At 37.8% G+C, this 26,477-nt stretch overlaps 2 protein-coding genes across 6 annotated transcripts; one reads left to right on the top strand and one right to left on the bottom strand.

Moving 5' to 3' along the window:
- Positions 1 to 812: 812 nt before the first annotated feature.
- asphd2 (aspartate beta-hydroxylase domain containing 2) lies at positions 813 to 11,486 on the bottom strand. 4 transcript variants are annotated; one of them, XM_079636450.1, is made up of 4 exons: positions 9,925 to 10,412; positions 6,500 to 7,702; positions 5,359 to 5,472; positions 813 to 2,031 (listed from the first exon to the last, which is right to left on the bottom strand). In XM_079636450.1, exons 2-4 carry the CDS (start codon positions 7,383 to 7,385, stop codon positions 1,922 to 1,924), a joined length of 1,110 nt encoding a protein of 369 aa, XP_079492576.1. In that variant the 5' UTR covers positions 7,386 to 7,702; positions 9,925 to 10,412; the 3' UTR covers positions 813 to 1,921. The 4 variants fall into 4 exon arrangements, with proteins under 4 accessions (XP_079492576.1, XP_079492578.1, XP_079492579.1 ...); XM_079636452.1 differs by lacking the exon at positions 9,925 to 10,412 and adding an exon at positions 11,281 to 11,486 and having other exon boundaries at positions 814 to 2,031; XM_079636453.1 differs by lacking the exon at positions 9,925 to 10,412 and adding an exon at positions 9,244 to 9,651 and having other exon boundaries at positions 814 to 2,031.
- Positions 11,485 to 25,362, top strand: ggt5a (gamma-glutamyltransferase 5a). Of its 2 annotated transcripts, none has more exons than XM_079636443.1 (12): positions 11,485 to 11,773; positions 15,699 to 15,826; positions 15,929 to 16,024; positions 16,339 to 16,528; positions 16,651 to 16,811; positions 16,887 to 17,033; positions 18,670 to 18,800; positions 19,105 to 19,289; positions 21,227 to 21,318; positions 22,322 to 22,434; positions 24,153 to 24,263; positions 24,354 to 25,362. In XM_079636443.1, exons 1-12 carry the CDS (start codon positions 11,607 to 11,609, stop codon positions 24,498 to 24,500), a joined length of 1,668 nt encoding a protein of 555 aa, XP_079492569.1. In that variant the 5' UTR covers positions 11,485 to 11,606; the 3' UTR covers positions 24,501 to 25,362. The 2 variants fall into 2 exon arrangements, with proteins under 2 accessions (XP_079492569.1, XP_079492570.1); XM_079636444.1 differs by lacking the exon at positions 11,485 to 11,773 and adding an exon at positions 13,377 to 13,508.
- The last annotated feature ends 1,115 nt before the right edge of the window (positions 25,363 to 26,477 follow it).

Genomic DNA, 26,477 nt, shown 5'->3' with positions numbered 1-26,477 from the left:
CATTAAACTAGAAAGATGAGACAACCCAGCTAATGGGGAACGTTCTCAGAATTTTGGCCACGGTTCTCTCAAAGTTACGAAAAAAAACCTTCCACTAACGTTAATAGAACGTTTGTTCAAAGTTATCTTTCTTTTATAACATTAACGTTCCCATAACCAAGAAAAAAAAACATTTTTTAAACATTCAAAACCCAGACATTTTGAACGTTCAGAGAACATGAGCAATATGACCATTAGCATATTTTGTTAGCGGGGAAGTGTGTCTGCTGCTGGGAATTGGATTCGACATTTTACATGTTAGTTCAAAAGGCCATTCATATGAAAATGTAGTTTGGAATGCCATTCTAATGATTTTCTGCAGTATTAATGACTTATGAACACTGACTGAATATTATATCTGCAACCTCTGCAAAATACAATCTGGAGAACAGAAATGGACTGTAGGTGGATTGCATGATCTGACTTTTATCTCCCGTTTCATTCATCTACTATTTATCTCTCCCTTCTGTGTTAGCAAAAGAGGAATATGTATTATGTAAATCTCCAGAGCTGCAGTCTGATAATGGCTGCGGTTCGCAGCACTAGCCTTCTATCTGCCACCCCCATATATACAAAATCCTCCAAACATCCAGCGTGTTGCTTTAATGTTTGTCCAAATAGCAGGTGTTCCTGAAGAAGCAAATTTGAATGCTACCAGATCTTTTTCATACCCACCCACAGCTAATTTGCATTAACACAAAAGACCGTGTCACGATATATTTTCGAACATATTTAAATACAAGCATTGCCACAAAATACACAAAGCCAAATATTGAATTAGTTCTTTATTAAATCAACAGAATTACTCAATCCATTGCAAAGTGAGTCCATGGCACACAATTTGGAAACATGGAAGTAGGAACATTGTCATAAAATTGATCTGCAACTCCAAAAGTCTCACAATGATATAAAATGTCACTGCTCACGAAACGGTCTCAAAACGGTCTGTCTTACAAAAGGAATGTACCAATATCGATGCGACAACCACGAAAGCTCTGCTTACAAGCAGTACGACACAGCACAATAAGGTTGAACCTAGCACATATCAACAGCCATAACGTTGCGTTTTTTCAGGAAAATATGAAGCGCCCTGTCCCTCTTTAGTTTCACAGAGATACAAAGTGATTGATACGTTTTGAATCGTTTCGAAAATTCAAGGTAGGAAAGAGTAAAGTGGAAAGCAGGCTGATTTGATGTGCTCGTATTCATCCCCATCGCAACGATCCGACCCTGACGTAGACGTGGCGGAAAAATAACTTGCCACTAGTGCGTTTAATGGAGGTCATTTTACACAATAGCTGGTAGTGCTTCAGTTCACTTCTCTGCCATATATCCACATACCTTTGCTGTAAATGTCAAATCCACTGTCATTGCAGCATATGTCGTTTTACGATTGTTTAGCTTAGCTTCTGTAAGCCTAACCTCAGTAAAAATGTACAGACCAAACATTGTACTGTGCTTCCTATACAATCCTACCTAGCTGTGGCAACCAGGCTTGGCAAAAAGTGCATTTCCATGTGCGATTGACTGTCAATGCTCTTGGTGAAATGATACTATGACACACACTGGGTATAAAGTGACCCTGCAGCTAAATTGTAAGAACAACATGAACATCGCGAGGGCTTTGTCTCAAGCACAGTTCACCAGCAGGTTTTGGCTATGGTTAAACTTGAAGAGGTCTGTAAACATTGATAAATGTACAATAGTGACGGTACATCGGAGTCTCTACTGAAGCAGTGCCAAGAAGGAAAGTGAGAGTAAAGGTACGTATACTAGAGGAAGAGACTGATGCTCTCCACACTCTTGTCTTTCCCTTTGCACTCATCTCATACTGTTAATACAATGGAAACTGTTAACCCTTTTTTCTTCTCCCAGCCCTCTTTCAGCGTCCAGGGGTGAAGATGTAGTCCAGTGCCTGTCGCTCGGCCGCTGCCACGTTTGGATGCCACAGGTCCACCATGAACACGACTCTCGGGCCATCTTCTGCAGAACCTGAGCACACATACAGTATATGGAATTCATGATGTAAATGGTAAATACTATCATTTTCTTGCCCCGACAAAACTTTTCAGCATGTTGCGAGGGGTTGCCAGGGTGTTGCTAATGTGTTCGGAGTGGTTTCCTGTAGGCCATTTAATAATCCGTCTATCAAAAATACTTAAAAAGTCGGCATGAAACAAGTTGCGATAGCCTTTTCTTTTTCTATTGTGGCATATATCCAAGTGAAACGGCTTCTTAAAGAAGAAAACATTTTGGGCGGGACTTGATTTTGTTCATCGGAAATAGATTAGTTGGTTTTGGTTTGCTAATGTTGTGATGTCATGTGATTGACAGGTTGTCCCGCCCTCACTCCAGTAACCATGTCATTAGAGAAGAGAAAAGATGACGCTGCAATGTTAAGGGGAAATTATTTTGGTTAAAGAATTTGAGGGCACATTAATAACAGGTATTGTTAGGGGTAGGTGTAGGGGAGGGCTTTAGGGACAGGGACAATGTCCCAATAAGGTGCCATCCATTCATGATTTTAATAAATATAATCATACTGAATTTATTGTTATTTTTCGCACTGTTTTATAATATACTACAATACACTGAGGTGCAAATAGTATTTGCCACTATTTGTACTAAGTGTAATAGCATCCATTTACTATTTACACTTACGGTAAATAGCCGCTGCCCATAAAAAAAAAAAACAATAACAATGTACACAGATGAATAATTTATACTAAACACTGTAAAACCCGTTTGGCATTTATTTGTAACCTGGTTTTTTGGGACCCTAATGGTGTCTAGTTGAGAATTTTTGATGGGGTTCGTTTGGCGGCCATCTTAAAGTGTTGTCAGCGCTAGGGGTAAAAAATGCAGATTTTCATATCCCCTGAACCACACAACATACAAACAACTTTTTAATATAAGTCTGACACCAGGAATCAAATGGAAAGGTCATTGACATGGTACAACCACTCTTTATTGGTGAAAAATAGGCAAATAACACATTTTAGGCTCATAACGATGTAACTTTTGCTGTTTTGTTTTTGAAATAGTTCCTGCATTAGTCCTGTTTATTATCATATACCCATGAATGAGGCGTCAAATTGTGCGGATGATTGAGGAGAGGTGTGCTATATCTTTTATAAGCGATCGGGCATGCGATGTTTGCCTAGCGGGTGCAAAATTGGGCAAAAAATCCCATAGACTTAACATTGCAACGAATTTTGGCGAGTCATAGCTCTAAGCGAGGATTTCGTAGAAACATATGAAGAGGCTGGCAGGCTCTGTAAGAACATACCTCACAAAGAGGTGTAAGTTGTACCCCTGGGGGGAAAGAGCTGCCCAAATTTGCCCAATAGAGATACTTTGGTGAAGGGACGGCCCATGAAACAGGGATTGCGCATACGTGTTTATCCTACTATGTAACTTGCATAGGGATTTTGTATCAAACATAACTCTGGTTCTGGATCACAGTGTCATAGAGACAGGGTGTGGTCTCTCAGAATCACCATAAAGCCATCAAGCCACGCCCTAGCAATCATTCATACAGATATGAAAATCTGTATATTTTGCCCCTAGCGCTGATATAACTTTAAGATGGCCGCCAAACGAACCCCATGGGACATTAATTGACCTCGCCAACATCAAAAATTCTTGTGTTGACATAATTTCCACTGAAACAGGAAGACAGGGCGGGACATATCGAACAGCTCCTCCCCTTTTTTAAAATAGCCAATAGTATTTTGTTTATATCAGCTGGCCAGAGCCATTGAGCTCTGTGAAGCCGCAGTTTCCTTCTAATCTAACCGTTTCTCCTCCTAATCTCTTTAAAATATAGCATTCTGTGCAGAATTTAAATGGGTCCAATACGTTTTGTGGTCAACGCCGACTTGTACATATGATCCGCTCGGTGCTATCGTGTCTTTAAACCGGCTCAGACTGTGTGCGCGCTGTGGTTGTTAATATTAATTGTGTGAACAAGTGACCGATTTTATAATGTACATTTATAATGCACGGGGCGGGGCGCATCAGATTCTAAAGAGCATTTGATTGGACAGAAAATCAGATGAGAAGCTGAAGTGCAAAGTGATGTCATCAAAATCATTGATCCATATTGTCGGTAAGTTTTGATTGCTTATACCTTCTAAATACGAATTGTGTCATTGTTTTGGAGCACACTAGCGTATAGATAACAGTAATTCTAACACATACTAAAAGCCCCCAAAAAAATCCATTTTGATTTCATGTGGACTTTAAGTCTGATCTCTTACAAAACTGCACAGTGCACACCTGTCCTCAAAAAATCTGCATGTTTTAGAGAATCATTCATAATTTAGTTATAATGGTAAATAAAATATGATTAACAGAAATAGTGATGCTTGTCTTAGTGCAACTTACTGCACACTAGATATATTGGCCGATATTTGGCATTTTTTAATTATTTGCATTGATATGTTTTTCTGTTTGGCCAAAAAGTGTCATAAGCAAGGACTTGTATTTTAACAGAGCTGAGAAACGCAGTGCTTGAATACTGATGCATGGAGCTCCTATTTTCAGCCTTCATTAGTTTATTCTCTGAACATAAATCTCTCAGATTTCATCAAAAAGTTTTGTGTTCTGAAGATAAACGAAACTCTTACAGGTTTGAAACGACGTGAGGGTGAGTAATTAATGACGGAATTAAAATGTTTGGGTGAACTATCCGTTTAACAGTTCCGTCTAATAATTGAAAAGCAAATACTTTAATCATTTTTTCATATACTGTCAGCATTCAGCTATCTAACAGTTTATCTAATAAACATTTCATGCCCAGAACCTGGCAAACTGCGACATATCCAGCTGTTCGATCTAGTGTGCATAGCCTGTATAAAAACATGTGTATTGTGTGAATTGGATGCAGACAGGAAAGTTCAGCTATCACTGGACACGAAAGAGCAAATATAAAAAATGATTTCAAATTATGCTGTGCTATAACCAGTTTTTCACTGTCATATTCATGAATCATGACATATTCACTGTGTACTGTAAAATTAGTGTTAGCTGTAAAAATATGATTTCTAGTGTGCAAAAACTAGACTAAGTGCACTGTTGGTTACAGTATTTACTTGCTTTTAGCCTTTTTTATTCATGAAAAATACTATAATAGGATTATTATATAATTATTGTAAATTATTAGAGACTACATAATTAATAAATTCCTCTTTAAAGTATAAATCTGTTACATGTTCATTTTTAACATGTTCAATTTTAGTTTTTCATTTTCAAATGATTTATTTATAACTGCACCACAATCTATTATACTTATTCTGCACAGTTTCTGTTTCTCACCATCATGAAATGCAGTGTGAAGAAAAGAGTCATCGAACAGCAGGCAGCTTCCCTCAGACCAGCACTGCGGCTCTCCACCAACTACCAACTCACAACCAGAGGGCACCTTCAGTCCTGCACACACAGACACACACACAGAGGGAAAATGGCTTTACCTTAAACAGGCACAGACTGCTGCTGTCACATATAATGCATTCATTGCCAGTCAGATGTTTGGAAACATTCGACTAAAGTTAATATTTCTCATGATCTTGAAAATGCTTGAAATCAGTTCTGTAGAGAAATATAAACTTATATATTAATTTCTTTACATTACTAAAAGTTTTTTAGTAAAAGTAAAGCATCCAACAAGTGTCCAGCATTCATGCAAACTCCTTTAATACTGATGAAGTTGGGTTGTGAATCTGAAGAAGATCAAATATAACATACAACATAACACTACCAATAAAAAAAAGTTTAGGTCTGGAAATATTAAGATCTTCTGCTCACCGAGGCTGCATTTATTTCATTACAATACAGTAAAAAACATAATATTGTGAAGTATTACAATTTTAAGATGTTAAAATGTAATTTATTCCTGTGATGGCATCATTTTTCCAGTCTTCAGTGTCACATGATCCTTCAGAAATCATTCTAATATGCTGATTTGCTGCTCAAGAAATATTTTTTATTATTATCAATATTTCAAACAGCTGTGCTGCTTAATATTTTGTGGAAGCCATGATGCATTTTAGCTCTATCTTCTTTGATGAATAGAAAGCTTAAAAGAACATCCTTTATTTGAAATATAAATTAAATAGGGGTTAACTCAGGATGATTGGGACACATTTTGTCATTGAGATGATTAGAAAAAGTGTCCCAATCAACCTGAATTCACCCTACTATATTATAAATGTCTTTACTGTCATTTTTGTGCAATTTAATGCATCCTTTCTGAATAATTTATCCTTTGAATGGTAGTGTAAATTAATATACTTATAAAAATTTCCATACACCCATCTGTGATACAGTATGTCACAGTATAGATGACTTTACTTTTATTCTAAAAAGTCAAAAATAGTTGTAAATAATACACAATAAGTAGCTGTGCCCAAACTTTCAACAGGTAGTGCAAATAGATTCACATCCTTTGACCTCTTACCAAGATGGCAGCGCAGGCGTACGTTGGTTGGGCCGTAGTGTTCAGTGATGGTTGTTCCAGGACTGAGCACTGAGAAGCAGGCGTTTCCAAACACATTATTCGCAATAAAGGTACGGAGCTGGCCGAGCACCCTCCACGTACGCGGACACCGCCTGGCGTTCAGCACCATCGGAGTTCCCTGGTTCACCAGATAGAAGGTCCACCACTGGCCACGGGGTGTGCTGTTGGCCTTCCAGCCCAGTGGAAGCGAGGAGCCGCTCCGACTGGACGGCAGCCGGTACACGCTCTCGAATTCGGCCAGAAGTGCAGGGAAACTTCTCTCCAGAAGCTCCACGTCATGCTTCTGCGCCTCCCGTGAGAAGAAAGGAGCCGAGGGAAGGTCCGGCAGGAAGAAGACCTCAGGTTTCTGGATGGAGGGCCGGTTGCAGAGCAGATAGCGGCCCTGCTCGCGTACGCCCTTGTGGACGCGGCCCATGCCGGCCCAGGTGTAGCGCTTGGCGTACTCCTGCAGGCTATGGTAGAGCCGCTGGTTCAGGCCCTCGCCGGGCTTGGAGCAACGGAAGCATTCGGTTGACTGGCAGTAGGCGAAGCCGTTGAGTTCTTCCTCGCTGACACCGCTTCCTCCGACCTGACGGAGTTTCGACGAGCCTCCGCGGGCCGAGAGATCCGAGGCGAGAACTCCACCAGGTAGGGCTCCGCCACGTGGCTCTGGGCTGAAACCGCCACGGAGCGAAGGGACGGCGTGCTCGCATCCCACGCGGTAGCAGTACCAGATAAACAGAAAGGCGAGACAAAGAGCAGTGCCTAGAGCACTGGTCTCACACTCTCGCACCGACTGCATGCCACCTGCCACCCATTCCCTCATCCGCTCTAAAGACCACTCCATCCCTGCATACGAACATAGATTCACACTCCAACTCAAACACACACTCTTAGACGTACATTGATATGATTTCGAGTATTCTTATCTGTTGGGTTCGGTTTGATTTGGTGTTTTAGTAAAGTGACGCCGCCTCGTGTTTTTGCTTCATTTTCGAGGAGCTTTTAGTCTAATTGGATCACGTTCCAATCGCTTTGGTTAATTCAAGCGAGCTTTTCTCATCCGTTTCAATGCATTCGGAAATGTTGATAGTGTGCGATATATTTCAGCTGCTCCTCGCCTCCTGATCCCAGCCAACAGAGACACAGTACACCAGAGGGCACCTGGAAAAGAGAGAAAAAAAAGAGGAGAGGAGATATAAGGACATTTTGTGATAAAGTGCAGCAGAATATCACTATGCCGACATTGCCGATGAGGCAAACTGCATCACACCTGCCTTGACAGCCCGGTTTGACCACATGATCATTTTTATATACCACCCACCCACTCACACACATCCCCCCCACACACACACACTCACGCACAGACCAACTAGCAGCTTGATAGAGACCGTAGCACACACAAACCGGCATGACATTTCAAATTCAGTTTTTGCAACACCTCCGCACTGCACTTTTTAAAATCACGAGTCATGAGAGAATTCCAAGGTATACTGCAATACAGTCAACACAAACCTGAAGGAACAAATTTGACCACAGAGCCTAATTGGCTGACACGAAGAGAACAGGGAATTGTTGCATTACTGTTGCATTAGGACCCTTCAGATAGAATGCAATGCATCCATTCCTGACAGGCTAGTAGAGATGAAAGACAAAAACAAATCCGGCGTCTGTCAACACAGACAGATTGAGAGAGAGTAACAGCAGGGGAATACGTACAATAACACAGCGCAAAGAAAAAGAAACCCTGGCTACCTAATGCAACATTTAAATCAAGAGATTCAGCATGCAATAATACGATTACAACGAGTCAATGCGCAAATGACGCCCATTCAAATGGATATTTACCGAGAACTGCGCGGCACTTCTTCTGTCAGATTTTCAGCGACTGTTCCGCCCGGCAATGCCAGTTATCCTGCCTCTACACTTTCCTCTCAGACACCCCCCTGTCGCTGTTTCATTGCAGTATCTAGTCCTGCCCTTATGTCCGTAAAGCGCTGTCAGACGACGTCCATAACGCCAGAGACAAACGGGCAGAAAACAACATAACAGACGCCCGACGTCTCATTGAAATCTGGGCGTTTAGAAGACGCATACTGACTGACTGACTGGCTACTGAAACCATAACAAAGGCTTTATTATAATATTAATATCGATACTGCCTATAATAGCACCATTAACATGGATAATATACAATTTTATTGTAGGCCAAATAATAATTTTAAATTAGCTAATCAAGCCCCTATGCATGCAGGTTGTAAACCGCATAAAGAGGGGTGTAACTGTCAGTAGTGGTGGGGATTTTGAATCATCGCAGTGACTCGAATCTTCTATCCGTTCACCAAAATAAATTGTATTACATAAAATATATTACAAAAATAATATTGTTATGTTCAGTGAGCCTCTCTGCGGGTTATATCGTTAACCGGTAGGTGGCGACAAGCCAGTGATTTTGTGCTCGAGCGAGTCATTAATCTTTCACACTTGTTCGTACGAAACAATGACTCGTCCATGGTAGAAACAAATTGTATCATCCTTCATTAAAATGTGCGTGTTCACAAATACCAATAAGAGAAAGAGTGTTTAAGCATTTAAAACGGTTTACCTAAAAATTACAAAAAATAATATTGATTTCTCTTTCATTTCAACAGTAGCCAATCAAGACAACAATCAATTAGGCTAAATAAATTATGAATTAAAATTACCAGTCATTCACACCATCAGAATTCTTAAGTCTCCCTTCTCTCAATTGTTAATAGGCTACCTCCGCAAAAGTTTTGCGTTAGTCAAAACACTTAGGCCTAATATGAATGAACAGATTTGAAAAAGATTCAGAACATTTCATCGATTTGTTCACTTAAAATATTACTTCATTTTTTAATTATTCATCATAGATATAAAGTGCAACAACAACTAATCACGGATAATTATGACAAAGTGAAGAGCTAAATTCCGCTTCTGCCAAGTGGTTCTTGTGACAGCTTTATTCGCACAGTGCGTGTTATAATAAAAGCATTATTATTAGATGTTACAAGTGACTCGAAAGCCTACAATTCCCATGGTGCATATGCCAAGCCGACAACTACATATGACGTCATGCTCGTGAGACCAGTTTCCCCATGGAATCGCAACAAATGTAACGCTTTGTGGTTTGTTTACAAATATCTTGATAGTATGTTGCAAATGGTCTTCGTCGATTAGTTTTTTGTTGTTGTTCTTATATTGGTTTCAATGTCATCTCGCCTATGGTTTTGCGGAAGTCTGCTTTGCATTGTTTGAGTCTGTAAGTAGCCTATAGGAATATCCTGTTCAAAATGGTTTGCAGTCGCATAAATTAAACCTGCCATTTTTCAGAATACACAGTCTGTGACAAATTTGAAACTTGCCTTGAGGTGACACACGAGAGATGAACCGTTTCCTTGTGTGTGGGTTTGCGTCAGTGGGCGAATCTTCAGAGATAGATTTCATTAAGGACCTCCCCTTTCCCCCAGCCCTCATGAGATACCTCACAAAAGTACTACAAAGCTTAGGCTACTTGAAAAGGTTTACAAGTCATATGCAGGTTTATTTGAAGTTACACTTATCTATAAATACAATCTTGCTTTCTAACTGCTGTCATCATGAAATCACAAAGGACAGAGAAGTTTAGGCTACTGGCGCGAGCTAGGGCGGGACAACCCTGTCACTCACACGAGATGGCAATAACAAACCACAACGATCCAGTCAATTCCCTACAAAGTCCCTACATTTTATCTTGTTATCTTGTTTATCTTGTTGAAACCATTTCAATCGGATAGCCTTGCCTGTCACAATAATGAAGAAAGAGACTCTCAACATCATAATTTAGCCTCTTTAAGAAAAACATACCCAACATTGTGAGAGCCGAAGTGAGATTTATTAATTAAATATAGCAATTTAATCAATACAGGCGGGGAACACTGAATGACTTCATATGTCACATGATGACATGGCCTACTGTACATGTTGAAAGTAGCCTTCAGATTTGACTACACCGCCCACCAAAAAAAAAAAAATAAATAAAAAAAAACAGTTCCACAGAAATGCTTAGGCTATTAACGGTTGAAATGTTTTCATTTAGCCGTGACTACATTCACAATAGCATGGTATATTGTATCACTGTAAAACATATTTGTTATTTTAAGTAATAACTTACAAAAGTAAGTTACCTGGTTGCCTTAAAATTTTGAGTTCATTGAAATTAAAACTAAATTGTTGATAATACAATGAAGAAGACTGGTTTAATAACTTAAAATATTATGTTATCTGAAAAAACATTAATGATTGATTTGACAAAAGAAATAAAAGTTGTGATAAGTCATGACAATATTTTTTTCAGTGATTGAAAGACATTTTACAATATGAATTCTGATTAAATAATTAGTTTTGACATACAATTTGATAGGAAATTAGATGTTTGTCTTACACTGTAAAAAAAAAATTTATAGGCTATAAAGAAATGTGCACCAACATCTGATTTGACGGTGACGGATACATTAAAGTTAAACATATTTATTTTACTACAAAATTACCAAATCAAGCCGACTACATAAGATTACACCAACAAAACTAACTAAAACAAATAAAACAGAGTTTAGTTGGTGTAATCTAATGTAAACAGGCTGACATTTTTTAGGATTAACAGAATCAAACTAATCAACAAAACTGTTAGTGTGAAGAGTCATGTTAGGAAGAAATGGCTAAAGTAACTCATGAGCACTCACTTCTCACGTGACAGGAATATGATCTCATATCTCTGAGACCCAACATCTGGGTTGTAGCCTAAATGTAAACTTAAACCCCCAGGTGGTCGTCCAGCAGTCCATTCATTTGCTCCAGTAGGAATGTCTCTGTATGTTTCTGTAAACGCTTCTTACAGCAACACTTTCCGCAATCCGCTTTAGACTCGACCTCTACACTTTGACAATGCGCTTAATTAGGCGTTGACAGTGTAAAGAAGGGGAGGGATAATTGTGTGCGACGCGACTGCAGCTGCTGTACGCCAGAAGTTGTTCAGTGATAAAGCAAAGACGCACTGGGTCTGGTTACAATGGCCAGACAGAAAGAGAAAGTTTGTTTGTTTATGAGTATTCCGCTTATATGTATTATTGTAAGTATTATTATTTGCGTGGCTCACTTTAACGAGGAGTGCCCTGAGGGACTCTACCAAAAAGCAGCAGTGGCAGCGGACTCGGAAACCTGTTCAAAGATCGGCCGGTGAGTGATGGTACGGTGCCTTACAGTAGGGGCTATACATGAATTCTTTGCACTTTGAAACGTTTTAGTTTAACATAAATAGTGTGCTCTCGGGTGATTACTTGAACCGTTTTAGAAAATATTTTAAAATAGCTTTCGAATCTTTCATTCGAACCTGTATAATGATGTGGAATATTTTTTGATAATTTTTTTTGTTGATAAAATTGTGTATTCGAGGAGACCAGGTATGGTTGTTACACGTTTTGCTTCGACATATGTAACCCAATGAATGTTTGAGGTAGAGTGCTCAAACTTTTATACAAAGTAGGCTACCCACATTGTTTATTACAAAATGCATCCTCTGCAGGGATATCACAGCCCTTATGAGTTGATGTCAAATACATGGTGTGCCTTTGTTACAAACTATTCCACCATACCAGGATTGATTATAACACATGCTGGGGTAAGTTTTAAAAATTAGAACAAAAGAAGCAAAAACAGCGGCCACTCCATGCAATATTCTTCAAAAACAAGGTTTACTGAAACATTCCAAAAAAAGACAAATACAAAAACAATGCCTCTCTTTCTGTGGTCGACCACAGCTCGAATACACTTTAACAATGCACAAACAAACTTCCTTAGGAGTATTTATGCTTAATGAACACTCGACTGCAGTGTACTAAAGAACATGTAGGTCTAACAAAACAACAAAAAAGTGTAAATTAGTGTCTATGTGTGAATATTCTCAACCAGAGTAACAATGGTGAAAAATCTGTGTTGTTGAATGCAGGCTTGGTGGGCCCAGAGACTGCATACACATTTGACCCACACTTCCTTTTACTTTGAGTTGCCAAATGGCTCCATACAGACAACATAAAAGTTTTCATTGTATGAGGTCTCAGAATCATATAGTTGTCACAACTGATCTCACTGACCTGCCCTTCTTTGAATCCTCATCAGTTCCTTTTTATAATACACTGGCATGCACACTCATTATTTTCCCTCTCTAGGCATTCTGTAATTATTATTATTAAAATGATTAAAAATAAACTGTTGTTAATTGTATGGAAGGGTATGGTTGTAACACTTTTTAAACATGTTACAACCTACTTCAGCCAGTGCTTAGCTAGCCGTATTAGCATAATAGTTTGACATTAGCTGGTTAAAAATGCATCATATTTTGCCTCGGAAACTACAATTTAAAGGGCACCTATTATGGAATTTTGAAATTTACCTTTCATGTAGTGTGTAACATAGATCTAGGTGAACAAAAACATCCTGCAAAGTTTGAAATATGAAAGTGCACCGTATATAAAGTTATTGTCTTTCAAAAGTGAGAGTCGACTCGGAGTCATTTTTATGAATCGTTAGAAGACCGAAGCTTTTTCTTTGACTAGATGACGTCAACTTGTCAAGTTATTTGAATACGATACGCCCACTTATTGCGTTCCAAGCATACTGTCTATGGTTCCAAGGCCAGGGAAAATATCATGGCTACGAGACGCTGTGTTCTGAAGTGCGAGTCAAAAGCAAACTTTTTTCATCTGCCCAAGGAGGAGCATTTGAAGACTAAGTGGCTACAATTCATATAACTATACCACAGAAGTATAGTCCGAGCCTTGTGCTTTGTTCGCGCCGTTTTGAAGACGATTGCTTTTTAAATGCAATCAAACTTGGATTCGCGAGCTGGCTGATATTGAAGGAAGGTTCAGTTCCAAGTGTATTTGCATCAGCTTCCTCCTCCGTATCACAACCTGTAAGTGTTATTAATAATTTTTGCTTTTATATTTTATGTAGCATGCTTAATAATAATTTTGTTTGTTGTGTAAGCACCGTTTAGCTTCTAGGTCTTCAATGACAATTGTATTGAGATATGTGAAGTGTTTGTCGTTGTTTTCGGAGTTGTCTTAAAGAATAGAATAATAGCTCGTAGTAACGTAACTGCATTTTTTTTTTTGTAAAAACGTTATGTTTATGCATCGGGCTAACGTTAATTCAAACAAAGACTGATTGTGCTTTTACAATATGAACTCTGGGCTATGCTCGCTAACATAACATTACATTCTTTATCTTATTTTTCGTTTTTTACTACAAACTATAAAGCAGTGGACTATAATCATTATTATAATACAATTTAATTGATAAAAGCATCATTGTACTCCGTGTTAAAAATAAGTATTATCTCTGTAAACACTGCTGGGTCATCTGACCAATCACCGCAGATTAGCGTCGCGCAAAGGAGGGGTTTGAAAAACGAGTCGTTGAACGATTCATTTGGGAGTCGGTGAGCAAATATAAATGCATAAAAATAAATGCATATTATACGAAAACAAAAGTGTTTTTTGTCATTGCATTCATGTAAAACTGTTGTTGGGGACTCCCACAACAACATTAGGAACATTTTAAATGTCATAATAGGTGCCCTTTAATGTAATACATTTTATGTTTTTATCTGCATAGGTTTAAGTACTAAAAAAAAAAAAATATATATATTTTTACCTAAAAATCTGCTTTTTCAATATAAAATCTGCATGTAGCCATGACAACCATTCATATGGGATATGGGAGGACGTGGATAAATAATGAAATGATCATAGGACTCCTAGCTTATTCCTGATTGGTGGTGTAGTCTCCCACTACAGGAAAAATTTTTTACAGTAGTAAAAAATGTAGTGAAACCTGCTGTACAGAGCCAGACCTCATAGATAAAGGCAAGCACACACACGCACACACACACACACACACACACACACACACACACACACACACACACACACACACACTCATTTAAATAGATTTTCTTGAAATAGTTTCAAGTTATGCGTCACCGCACAACCTACACATCCCAGCATAAACGCTCCCAATAAAATGTTATTAATAAAGCGTCTACGTTCACAAGCCACTGTTAATTTTAACGGAAAAGGAAGCATACAAGCGCTCCCTTTATAATCACTAAAAATCTGTCACTCAGTTCATTGCAATCTCACAAACTGACTGCACAATGAATATTTAATTATAATGTCTACACTTTGTTATTTGAGAGGATTTGGTGCGCGTGCAGGACTCCGAATCCACTCACCACTCAAAATGTTTTAATCAGTGCTAACTTAAACACCTCTGATTGGCCATCGCATTCAAGAAATACAACAGATATGTTTGTGATTGGCCACACTGCTCAACGCTGCAAAAACACACTGTAAATAGAAACCTTTGACGTTCTCCTGAGCGCAAACAGACACTCACTGGATCGTTTGACAAATGTTTCGCCAATATGCTATTATTGCGGAGAACACTGATCCTAGACCAGCAGTTTTGAGCAGCTTTCCCTCTAAAAGCAATCAGAAGCAGCAGGCAATTGGTTTGAATGACTCGAAAAATACAGTCTGAACAGAATCCTGCAGGAGAAGAGGGAGCAATCGAACTCTGGTTTAGACCAAAAGTGTAGAATAAAGGCCCATTCACATCAACTTTAAAGAAAATAACTGTGACGATAACTATAATTTGCATCCACACCAAACATAACACTAAATACACACCAAATAACATTCTGTTTATTAAACATGCGCTTCAGTTATGTCATCTGCCGAGCACTTTAAATCAGGGTTGGTTCTGATTGGCTGTCAATTGTTTTCAAAGTGATTCCAGCGAATTCTTGCCGTTTTCGTTGTAGCTGCGGTGTGTGCTGTTCTTTTACATTTAGAATGATTTTTATAACTAGGCCTGTATCTGTATCGTTATTATTGTTATAGTTATCGCCCTTGGTGCGAAAGGGCCTTGACAGATAGTCTACGTTGTAAAAAAAAAAAGATATTTAATTTTGGAAACGACAATTTTTAAAAATATTGTTACATAACTATAGCCTTTTAATTTAAGTAAAAGGGCCCTTTGCAGGGGGATCATCATATTTGGAGGTCCTCTGTATCACATTCTCAGTCTTTTTTCTCAGAGATATACTGCAGTCTGGTGGGTCAGCGGTAGATGGCGCCATTGCTACTTTGCTGTGCACGTCAATCATACATCCCCAGAGCATGGGCATTGGTGGAGGGTCTATATTCACAATACGGGAACAAAGTGGTGAGATTAATCCTACCTACCTTAAATACCTTAAATTACTTATTATTTCTGCCGGTATAACATATATTTTTGTTATAATTTATCAATATCTCTGTTATCTAGGCAAAGTGAGAATAATCAATGCCAGAGAGACTGTACCAAAAGCTTTTAAAACAGACCTTCTTGCCATGTGCACAACAAATATACAACAAATAGAAGGTGAGACTTTGTTAAGATGGATGAACTTTTGTTTCTTACAAAGTATTGTTTCTATCACACATTATTCACCTTTAAATATGCTGAGTGTAAATAAAGTTTTTCCTTTCATAAAAAAAAAGTGAAATAAGATGCACTTGGATAAATATGTACAATGCCCCTTGTGGAAGATGCAATGCGCTATTTCTTTCTTTACTTACAGACCTTGATTTGCTTTACAGGAAGTAGCCGTCTCATTTTTCACAGCTACACACACACTCGTAGTGCACTGAGCACTTTAAGCACATATGATAGCTATAATTTCTCTCTCTTTATAGGGCCTCACTGGATCGGTGTCCCGGGTGATATCCGTGGCTATGAGCGAGCTCATACACTGTATGGACGTCTGCCGTGGGCCAGTTTATTTCAGCCCACTATCAAGATGGCTAGAGAGGGCATCCGCATTCCCTATGTGCTCTCTCGATTTTTGCCACTTCTTTTAAAGGAGAAGCCAGACTCACCACTATGGTAACGCATGTACTCCCATTCAGAATGAATCCAGACTCATAATTTTCCTTTTACACCAAGAGTTTTTTTTATTAAATAATAACATTTAAGACACCATGGATGTGTGTATGTGTGTGTTATAGCCAGTTATTCCAGAATGAACAAGGTGAGCAACTGAAAGAGGGGGACATAGTGAAATTTGAGAAACTAGCGGATACACTTGAGATCATCGCAGAACATGGGGCGGATGCTTTATACACTGGAGACCTCGCCAAACACCTTGTCAGTGATTTACAGGCTGCAGGTAGCTCACAATTTCACTCTCTACAATTCTGATTTGTATAAATACAGGCATTAGTTTATTTACTGTGTATTTCAGGTTCAACTATTACTCTGGAGGACTTGAGTTCGTTCAATGCGTCTGAAACCGATGCCTGGAAAGTGAATCTCGGAGAGTATGACTTGTACTTTCCTCCACCGCCAGCAGGGGGAGCTACTCTTAGCTTCATACTCAACACCATGCTAGGTGGGACAACTAATTAACCTGTTTTGTCCTTTATTATCAGTAGTACTTGCTATGACAAGCATCACTGTTATTGTTGTTCATATGTAAGTTTAATGATTAAAGTAGGCTACCGTATTAAACTTAGGGGCAGAAATTCTTCAGTAACCCAACCATATTGCCGCTCAAAAGTTCGGTACGATTTTGCTCACCAAGTCTGCATTTACTTGATCAAAAATACAGAAAATGGTAATATTGCGAAATATTTGTACAATATAAAGTATTACTATTTTAATACATTTTAAAATCTAATGTATTCTTGTGATGGCAAAGCTGAATTTCCTGCAGCCATTCCTTCAGTGTCACATGAGGAAATCGATCTAATATGCTGATTTGTTGCTCAAAAACATTTCCCATTTTCATCAATGTTGAAAACAGTTGTGCTGCTTAATATTTTTGTGGAATAAATATTTTTCAGGTTATTTTGAATGAATAGAATGTTCTAAAGTGCCCCATTTATTTGAAATATAAATGTAAAAGCATTTTTCTGTCGTTTCTGATCAATTTGATGCATCCTTGCTGAATAAAAAAGTCCTTAAAAAATTACTGACCCCATACTTTGAATTGTGGTTTATAGGGGCTAGAAAATCATACAGACGTGACTTGAGCTCTTTTGACTTTGGCCACCAGGGCTCAACAACATTAACTTTTTTCCTCAACAGCCACTGTGGCTAGTTTTCCAAAGTTACTAGTACTAGCCACCGAGCATTTTCACTGGCCACAATTTTGACATTGATACCATGCAGAAAAACTGACATATTTGTAATATCATCTTATAATTTGGCATCAGGTATATTAGGCTGCTGTCACTTATAGAGCCCTGTCACTTTAAGACCTGACCCACGGCTCCATTATACTGTTACACATGCGTTTTCTTTCTCAACTGGTTACGTTCACTTAAAACATAACTGACTGTGTTTATGTGAAAACTTCCCATTTTGACATTATTTTGAATGTGTTTGACTGTTTAAGTGCAAAGCAGCGAAAAAGAATGTGTAAAAGTATGTGCAATATGTGAAATCCCACACTGAAATTCAAGCCCTTTAACGCAACAATATTTATCCGGAGCAAATGAAACGAGAAACTGAGGCAAAAGGGGTTTGTGTGTCGCTGTCGGAGAGATGAGAGAGCGAGAAAGCACGGCTGGTATCATGTGTCTATTCTATGAAAAATTTGTATTTGATGCGTTTCAGATATTTCAGTATCGATATAGAAATATCTATATTTTTGACAACACTACTTTGCACTTAGTTTATTATTTCAGATGCCTTTTTTAAAAGACTACAATTGAATAATGTATGTATTATATAAAAAAATCAACCCTCAATCCACTTACATTTGCTGGGTTGGCAGCTGTCGGCCACTAAGAAAACCACTGGGAAACAATATCGCAACCACAAAAAAAGTGCTAAAAACACTTGTGGCTTCCACAATGTTGCTATTTTTCATCACTTATTTTTAGTCAAATGTCTTTTGGTAATCTGTGGTATCCTTCAAAAGATTAATATATTGTTTCTTTGATTATATCAATGATCAATTTAACCCGTTTTTGTTGTTGTTTCTAAACTGTTAGACTGATTAAGTTCTCTGTGCTCCTCAGGTTTTAATCCGAGCTCTTCATCTCTGGAGGGGGATGAGAAGGTCTTAACATTCCAACGTTACGTAGAAACCTGTAAATTTGCCAACGGTCTTAAGAAGTTCATGAAAGATCTCAACTTTGCCTCTCAAACGGTAGGCTATGTAGGAGGAACACATTTGTTTTACATATTAAACTTCTGTGTAAGCGCTATAGGCATGACACTATTGGTCAGGCTCTGCTTTAGTAACTCAACGGAAACATTATAGTCATTACACTCTCTAGAGGCACTGGTGTAATCTGCGATAATGGCTTAAGTGCTGTGTTCTGGGTGATCATTACTGCAGGCGGTAGAGTACAGCACAGCAACACTACCATTATTGCTGGCAACCCACTGGTTGGCACACATAAAGTCATGCATTAGTTCATCATCCTCGACCTTCTGTGTGGCTTAAATAGGAGGCAGTTGAGATCATTCAGAAGCATTTTGCGGACAAAGTGAGAGCAAAAATCAGTCCTGACCACACTCATGATGCCAGCTACTACAACGTCACTCCATACCTGGACTCACATGGCACCACTCATGTGTCCGTGCTCGCTGAGGATGGGATGGCGGTATCTGTGACCAGCACCATCAACCTGATGTACACTCAAGTATCATTCTCACCTTTTATACAAGCTCTAGAGCACAATGAGATCCTATTAGAGCCTGACCGATATTAGGCATTTTCCAAACTATCGGTATCAGCATTTATAATGGCCGATAAATTTAAAAAAAAAAAATTAATGCGGTGATGCGTTCATGTAACATGTAAGGGTGGCGCTGCCAATAAAACACCTAAAAGCTGTCACAAAGAACTGGCAAAAGTAATGATTATTAATAAGTCAAATATAGCAAGGAGACATTTTAATTGATTATTAATAAACAACTGTTTTCTGTCAGTGTCGGCTGCAAAGATGAAGTTGACGATGCCTACTCGCGATCTTCGCAGTAGTGAACGCGCCAGAGACAAATGCACATTTCATACGGATTACATAAGCAGAGAGCAGTCTGTTATCTTTCGTTTTGAATTGTTCTGTTTAAAAGTAGACATTTCAATATAGATATATTTTTCAGGTCTGTGAGGCAAGTAGGCTACCACGCTGAGTTTCAGTTCATTTATGAGACTATCTGTTATCTATTATCTGTTACTGATTATCTATTGTCTGCTATATTTACTTCTTATTTACAGTGCTATGCATAAGTTTAGACACCCATGCTAAAGTTGCCTAAAAAGAGGAATAAAAAATCATCTTTTGGAAATTTATCTTAATGCCTTAATTTAAAAAATGAGGAAAACTCCAACCTTTAAGGACACCAATTTTCTTTGTGAATGAATAATGTATCGTAAAAAAAATAAATGTTCTTCCTTAAAATACAGGGTGCATAAGTTTGGACACCCCTATGTTAAATTCCCATAGAGGCCGACAGATTTTTATTTTTAAAGGCCAGTTATTTCATGGATCCAGGATACTATGCATCCTGATAAAGTTCCCTTGGCCTTTGGAATTAAAATAGCCCCACATCATCACATAACCTTCACCACACCTAGAGATTGGCATGGGGTACTTTCCATAAGATCATATCTCAATGCAAATTAAACCAGCTTTTAAGCTAACTGAAATAAAACCATGCCAATCTCTAGGTATGGTGAAGGGTGTGTGATGATGTGGGGATATTTTAATTCCAAAGGCCAAGGGAACTTTATCAGGATGCAGAGTATCCTGGATCCATGAAATAACTGGCCTCTAAAAATAAAAATCTGCCTGCCTCTATGGGAATTTAACATAGGGGTGTCCAAACTTATGCACCCTGTATTTTAAGGAAGAACATTTATTTTTTTAAGATACATTATTCATTCACAAAGAAAATTGGTGTCCTTAAAGGTTGGAGTTTTCCTCATTTTTTAAATTAAGGCATTAAGATAAATTTCCAAAAGATGATTTTTTATTCCTCTTTTTAGGCAACTTTAGCATGGGTGTCTAAACTTATGCATAGCACTGTATTTAATCCAGGCAATTGGTTGATGAAACATTGATTAAAATTAAGATACAATTAATACAAAGCGAAATTCACTTTTTTAAAGAAAGGCTTTGTGCTTTATTTTGTTATTGTGTTTTTGTTCAAAGGAGTTTAAGTTTCATATCTTAAGTTTGTATTTTTATACTTTTATCAGAACTTTAATATATTTTGATGTTCCTCTGTTCTGTTGTGACAATGAAACAAACAAGTTTATTTTTAAACTGCATTGTTATTTTGTGAGGCTGAGGACTCAAACTACAAATAACTAATGTTAGGGAAATCTGTTTGTTTTGTTACCCATTTCTGGATTTTTAATATATATATATATATAGCCGATATATCGGAATATTGGATTTTTAAATTACCAAATATTTGTATCGGTATCGGCCTTAAAAATCCTTTACCAGTCGGGCTCTAATTGTTATTGTATTGTTACTTTATTAATAAATACAATGCTATACTGGAGTAAAATGGTACTTTAGAAAGTGTCAAAACTGACTAAATGTTCTTGTTTCTCAGGTTTGGATCCAGAATTCTCTCCTCCAAAACAGGCATCCTGCTCAATAATCAACTTGCAGACTTCTGTGGAAAAACAGAGCAGATTCATGCTGGTTAGTAATTTTTCACAAATGGCTGATTTCTGTCAGATACAGCTCCCAAAATGAATGGAATATGTCAGTATCGGTAAACATTCTATCGGCATTTGCAGTTGCAATAGGAGGACACTTCCAAGTGGAAACTCTGTTTTTTAGGGATGCACAATAAATCGGTACCATATTGGTTAACAGCCTACATTACAGATTTTTTTAATTTATTGTATCAGACGATATTGGATATTTAATTGTGCATGCTAATTTCCCCTGTTTTTACATTTAGATGACCTGTGCTGCTCACTTATAAAAGAACAATTATGAAAAATTATATTTTAACTCAGAAATTGCTAGTACATTTCACCAACGGCAAGAAACGTACTGTATTAAATGGGAATTTTTGGGAAATCTTTTTACAGTCTTTTTACATTGAATAACAGTACTCTTTGTAATAATGTAATCTTTAGGAAATCTCAATTCATATACATTTTTCATCTGTACATTGTTGTTGCGTTGCTTGCAATATTTAAAAGGATTGGTTTTAGTTTAGCATTTTTTTTTTTTTTTTTAGACAAAAGAGTACAGAATTTGAATCTCTGACATTCTCCGCTTATCAGACATAATATAATTATAGGCTTACCTGTATCATCCATTATTTTAAAAATATATAGCCACATGACTTAAACATTATACATTTAGGTAACCTAAAACATTCCTTGTGTGATAACTAATTGGTTTTATTCAAAATTTATTTTAATCAGACTAAATAAAATTAGGTTGCACAAGTCATTTTTATAGGTTAGATCAAGTAAAAATAGATCCCTGCTCTTTTTTCAGTATCCCAACATAATTTTTTATTTATTTAGAGAGCTTCACAGCTCAAATAATACATGGATTGTAATTGTAAATAATTGTAAATAATTATTGTAAGTGCATTAATGAAAATACAAATGCTGGCGATAAAGTTTAACTCGTATAATATTTTTGTGGTATAAGTATCTGTTCTGTGTGTATCTATGTGAAGGTGAGCAGCCGCCTTCCTCCATGTCTCCAGCGATCCTTTACTCCCAATCTCAGAAACACATCGTGGTCATAGGAGCCTCAGGGGGCAGTATGATCACCACCGGGTTGGCACTGGTGAGTTTAATCTGCACTTTTAGGGCCAGGTTTACTAAACGGCATTATCCCATAGAAGCATTATCCCATAGCATTATCCCATAGAAGAGCCAATGGAGTGGAAAGTTCTGCGGGTGTTTTTTTCCCTCATTGAGATTTATAAAAAGTATTTGTAAAAACTACAAACTTTGATTTGAATAGTGTTTTTGGAAAAGTTAGAATGTTTTTTGAAAATCGGACAATAAGACAATAGTACAAGACTGTGTACTTAACGGCTTTAGTGAGAGACAGAATTAGAATCCCATTAAGCATTGCGAACAGCACAATCAAATTAAAATGAAGAAATATAAAACTACTTATTTACAAATGTTGATTATCTATAAAAACAATATATTTTATTGCAAAATATGCAAGTATATACAAACATTTAAGTATTTTGAGAGCATAGAGAGATCGACTCAATTACATTATTTGCAGTGCTTCATGGGAGTGGGTGGGGCTAAAGAGCTATTTTGGAGAGTGCATAGAGTTTTTACTTTCGGAACTGTTGACCATAGGGTCGAAAACAAGCAGTGCGATGATAGTCAGGTGTGGGCAATCTACTAACACAGCAAATAAAAAAAAGCTTTGCATATAGCTTTGCAAGCTATATGTTCGGATAGCATCTTGCTTTGGAATTCCACATAAATAAACACGAGTGGAAAAAATTTATTTACCTTCTACCAGACACAGTTATGTGCAATGCCTTCTCCTAACAGCAACTATCACTGCCATGTCAAGCGCAAAATTAGTTAAGCCGTGCTGTGTCTGAAATCTCGTACTGCATTTGGTTTGAAACTTTGTGACCGTTTAAAAAGTTAATTCTTATTTAGTATGAATGTGTGTAGTATGCATGAAATTCTGGTATACTAAATCCGTCATGTGACCTACGGCGTTAGTTGCGTCACTTAACTGCCATCCACAACTCCTCTCCAGTGGCCTCATGGGACATTAAAGTGTCCATCGAATGTGCATTTCAGTACCTTGGCAAAAGTTAAGAAGATGAAGTTCAATAGGGTTTCAATAAACAAAAAGGTCCTTTAATGACTACAAGATGGAGGCAAAGTGACAGCATGTTAACAACAACCGTCAACTGAACGGTGAAACAGAGCAACTAAAACACACAGTGATAATGAGATGATAACAAACAGGTATGATGATTAGAGAAGTATCCATGACAACTGATGACTGGCGGGAAACTAAGACAAAGAAACGCATGTGAAGTCCATGAAAACAGAAACTAACAAGGTCACCCGGGTACTTTTTCCCTTCTATTTTTTGAATACTATGTATTCGGGCATGCAACTCTGTTGGCTTACTATTTTTTGCATACTAGGAAAGTATTCGATTTTTGGACACTTTTTTTGTGCTTTGAATAATGGTGCAAATACCAGTAAATTGACTACTACACAACTTATCATGTTGCATGATTCATTTAAATACTCTCCTCCCATAAATGTTGCGTCTGAAAGGGAAACACCTACAAATGCACGTGCAATAATGTCTGCCGGGAAAAATAACGGTGTCTTTTCAGAGCTAACTTTTCACTGCGTGTCTTTAGTCAATTTAGAGTGTAGTGTTTTAATGGCAAAAAAAGGTTTGCGCTGGTGCAAGCTGTTAGTAAATGTTACCCTTAAACTGAGCAAATTTAACGCATTGTGCTTTAGTAATCCAACTCTGACTTAAACCCCTCTGGCTAGACTCTCATGAACTTCCTGTGGTTCGGCAAGACAATAGAAGATTCCATCGACGCCCCTGTGGTGTTTGTGGACTCCAAAAACACTCTCAACTTCGAGCCCTTGTTTGACAAGGTAAGTAGACACAAATATCCCAGTTGTAAATTGTTTGTAAAGGATCAAGTGATTTTTTTTCAAGCCGCTCTCATCTCTTTTCTTCCTCAGATAGTTTTGGAGTCACTTAACAAGATTGGACACAAAGTCAAAACCCCGCCGATGTTTTATAATGTGGTTAATGCAGTATCAAAGGAAAACAACTGCATAGAAGCTGTGTCTGACTCGCGGAAAAAGGGAAAAGCTGCAGGGTATTGACCTGGAGTGCAGCTGGAGACTAATTCACACCAGATCTCTCAACTCTGCTTGATGCATCTGTGCCGCGTGTGGATGAAGTGCACTGGGCGGATGACAAACTGACAAATAACAGCAAGGACCATCAATATGTGAAGCTTTGACATTTTAATGTGAAAATTAGTGTGTGTGTGTGTGTGTGGGCGCGCACAGTATGTTATTTTATCATGTGCGATACTACTTTAGGGGCACATTTAAAAAATCACTGTGTACTACACATTTTGTGTAATATGATTTGATCTGTGCCATCTAAAGGGGCAAATATACAATAGGAGGATTCAGAAATATATTTACAACTTTATGTTCATCAAAGAATCCTGAAAAATATTAAGCACAGCACAGCCATTATAACATTAATAAGAAATTATTTTTGAGTATCAAATCAGCATATTTTAATGATTTATGAAGGATTGTGACACTGAAGACTGGAGTAATAATGCTGAAAATTTAAATATATTATATACAAAACACCTACTTTAAATTGTAATAATATATCACAATATTTCAGTTTTACTGTACATTTGATCAAATAAATGCATCCTTGGTAAGCATAAAAATATTACTGGTTTAAAATACACACACACACACACACACACATATATATATATATATATATATATATATATATATATATATATATATATATATATATATATAAAATGGTAGTGTCACATTTTCTAAAACTTAAAACACTGGCAAACATTTTACAAGTCTATTATTTTCAGGTTCAATGTATTTCAAATTTTGTTTATGAAGGTTAAACAAATAGAGATTAAGCAACATTTGTACCGACTACAACAGATGATTTACATAAACTAATTTGTTGAAAAAATGTCAATTGTTTCATTATTCATGTCATTGTTAATTATTTCACAAACACATTTCCTCATTTTTGGGAGGCCACAGTTCCCAGGGGCTCTGAATAATATTTGTACTTGCCTTGAAACCCCCATATCTGAAGTTTTAAATTAGAATTGCAATTAGATTGTGTCAAAACATTTGTAATGGTGTACAACGGGACTATAGGCTCTTCAAAAAGTCTTCCAGTCACAGTATTGATCGCTGACCGCCTGTCACAGTCACAGGTTCTTGGCAACTCTCAATAGCTCTGAAGTGTGCAGATGGATGGTCAAAGGGAATGTTCAGCTCAGCTGCTCACCAATGATGCCTCCACAGCAAGACGCCCGGCATTTCTTTATAATTAACTTACAAAGCTCTGAAAATAGGATGTGTCTGACTCATGAAAATGCACAGCGAGATCCCATCGGAGGCTATGAACAATGTGAGTGATCGCATTAGCTTTGGCATCATGATCGGAAAGATAAACAGAGCAATGAGCTCCAGCTCAAGAAATAAACGTTGTCGTGTAATCGCTTGGCATTAACAGTTAGCATAACTTGAGTGGCAGTCAGCAAACCCTTAGAGCCTGCCGTCTGTGCAAGCTTAAAGCCCAGTCACTTCCATTTGAAGTCCACAGGGGAGCTTTAGTCCTGATTCTGCCTGCTGGTACCCACAATCTTTCTCATTCTCATTCCTTTATGCTTTCCATCCTGGAGCTGAGAGCATGTGGAAGCCAGAGGGTTTTCTGTCTGACAGTAGAATACTGAATCCTCTCTCCTCAGGCCAAACTTACAGTCACCCTCAGCAACTGCCAGCTGTGGGACAATACAACTGTCAGACACTTGTGCGCTTTTGGACATTGCCTTTTGTGTGTCAATCAGTGGATTTTTCTTAGTTTTCGGCTCATTCAATGTATGAATGTGCGCACTGAAAACTCTTTGACGGAACATTCACGAATCTTAACAAAGCGCCAGTGAGTTATGAGCTTTCGCTGGTGACCACACTCCTGTCAGTGAGTAGCTTCAGGGCTGTTGCGGAAAAAGAATGCTTCCTTGAATATTTTTATTCTGTCTTTTCCCTGCTGAGGAAAGTCAACATTGA

Source organism: Phoxinus phoxinus (genome assembly GCF_949152265.1).
Source record: "Phoxinus phoxinus genome assembly, chromosome: 15".
In the NCBI taxonomy this organism is placed as follows: domain Eukaryota; kingdom Metazoa; phylum Chordata; class Actinopteri; order Cypriniformes; family Leuciscidae; genus Phoxinus; species Phoxinus phoxinus.
Note: the sequence above shows the minus strand (reverse complement) of the source record. Positions and strands in the feature narration are given on the sequence as shown.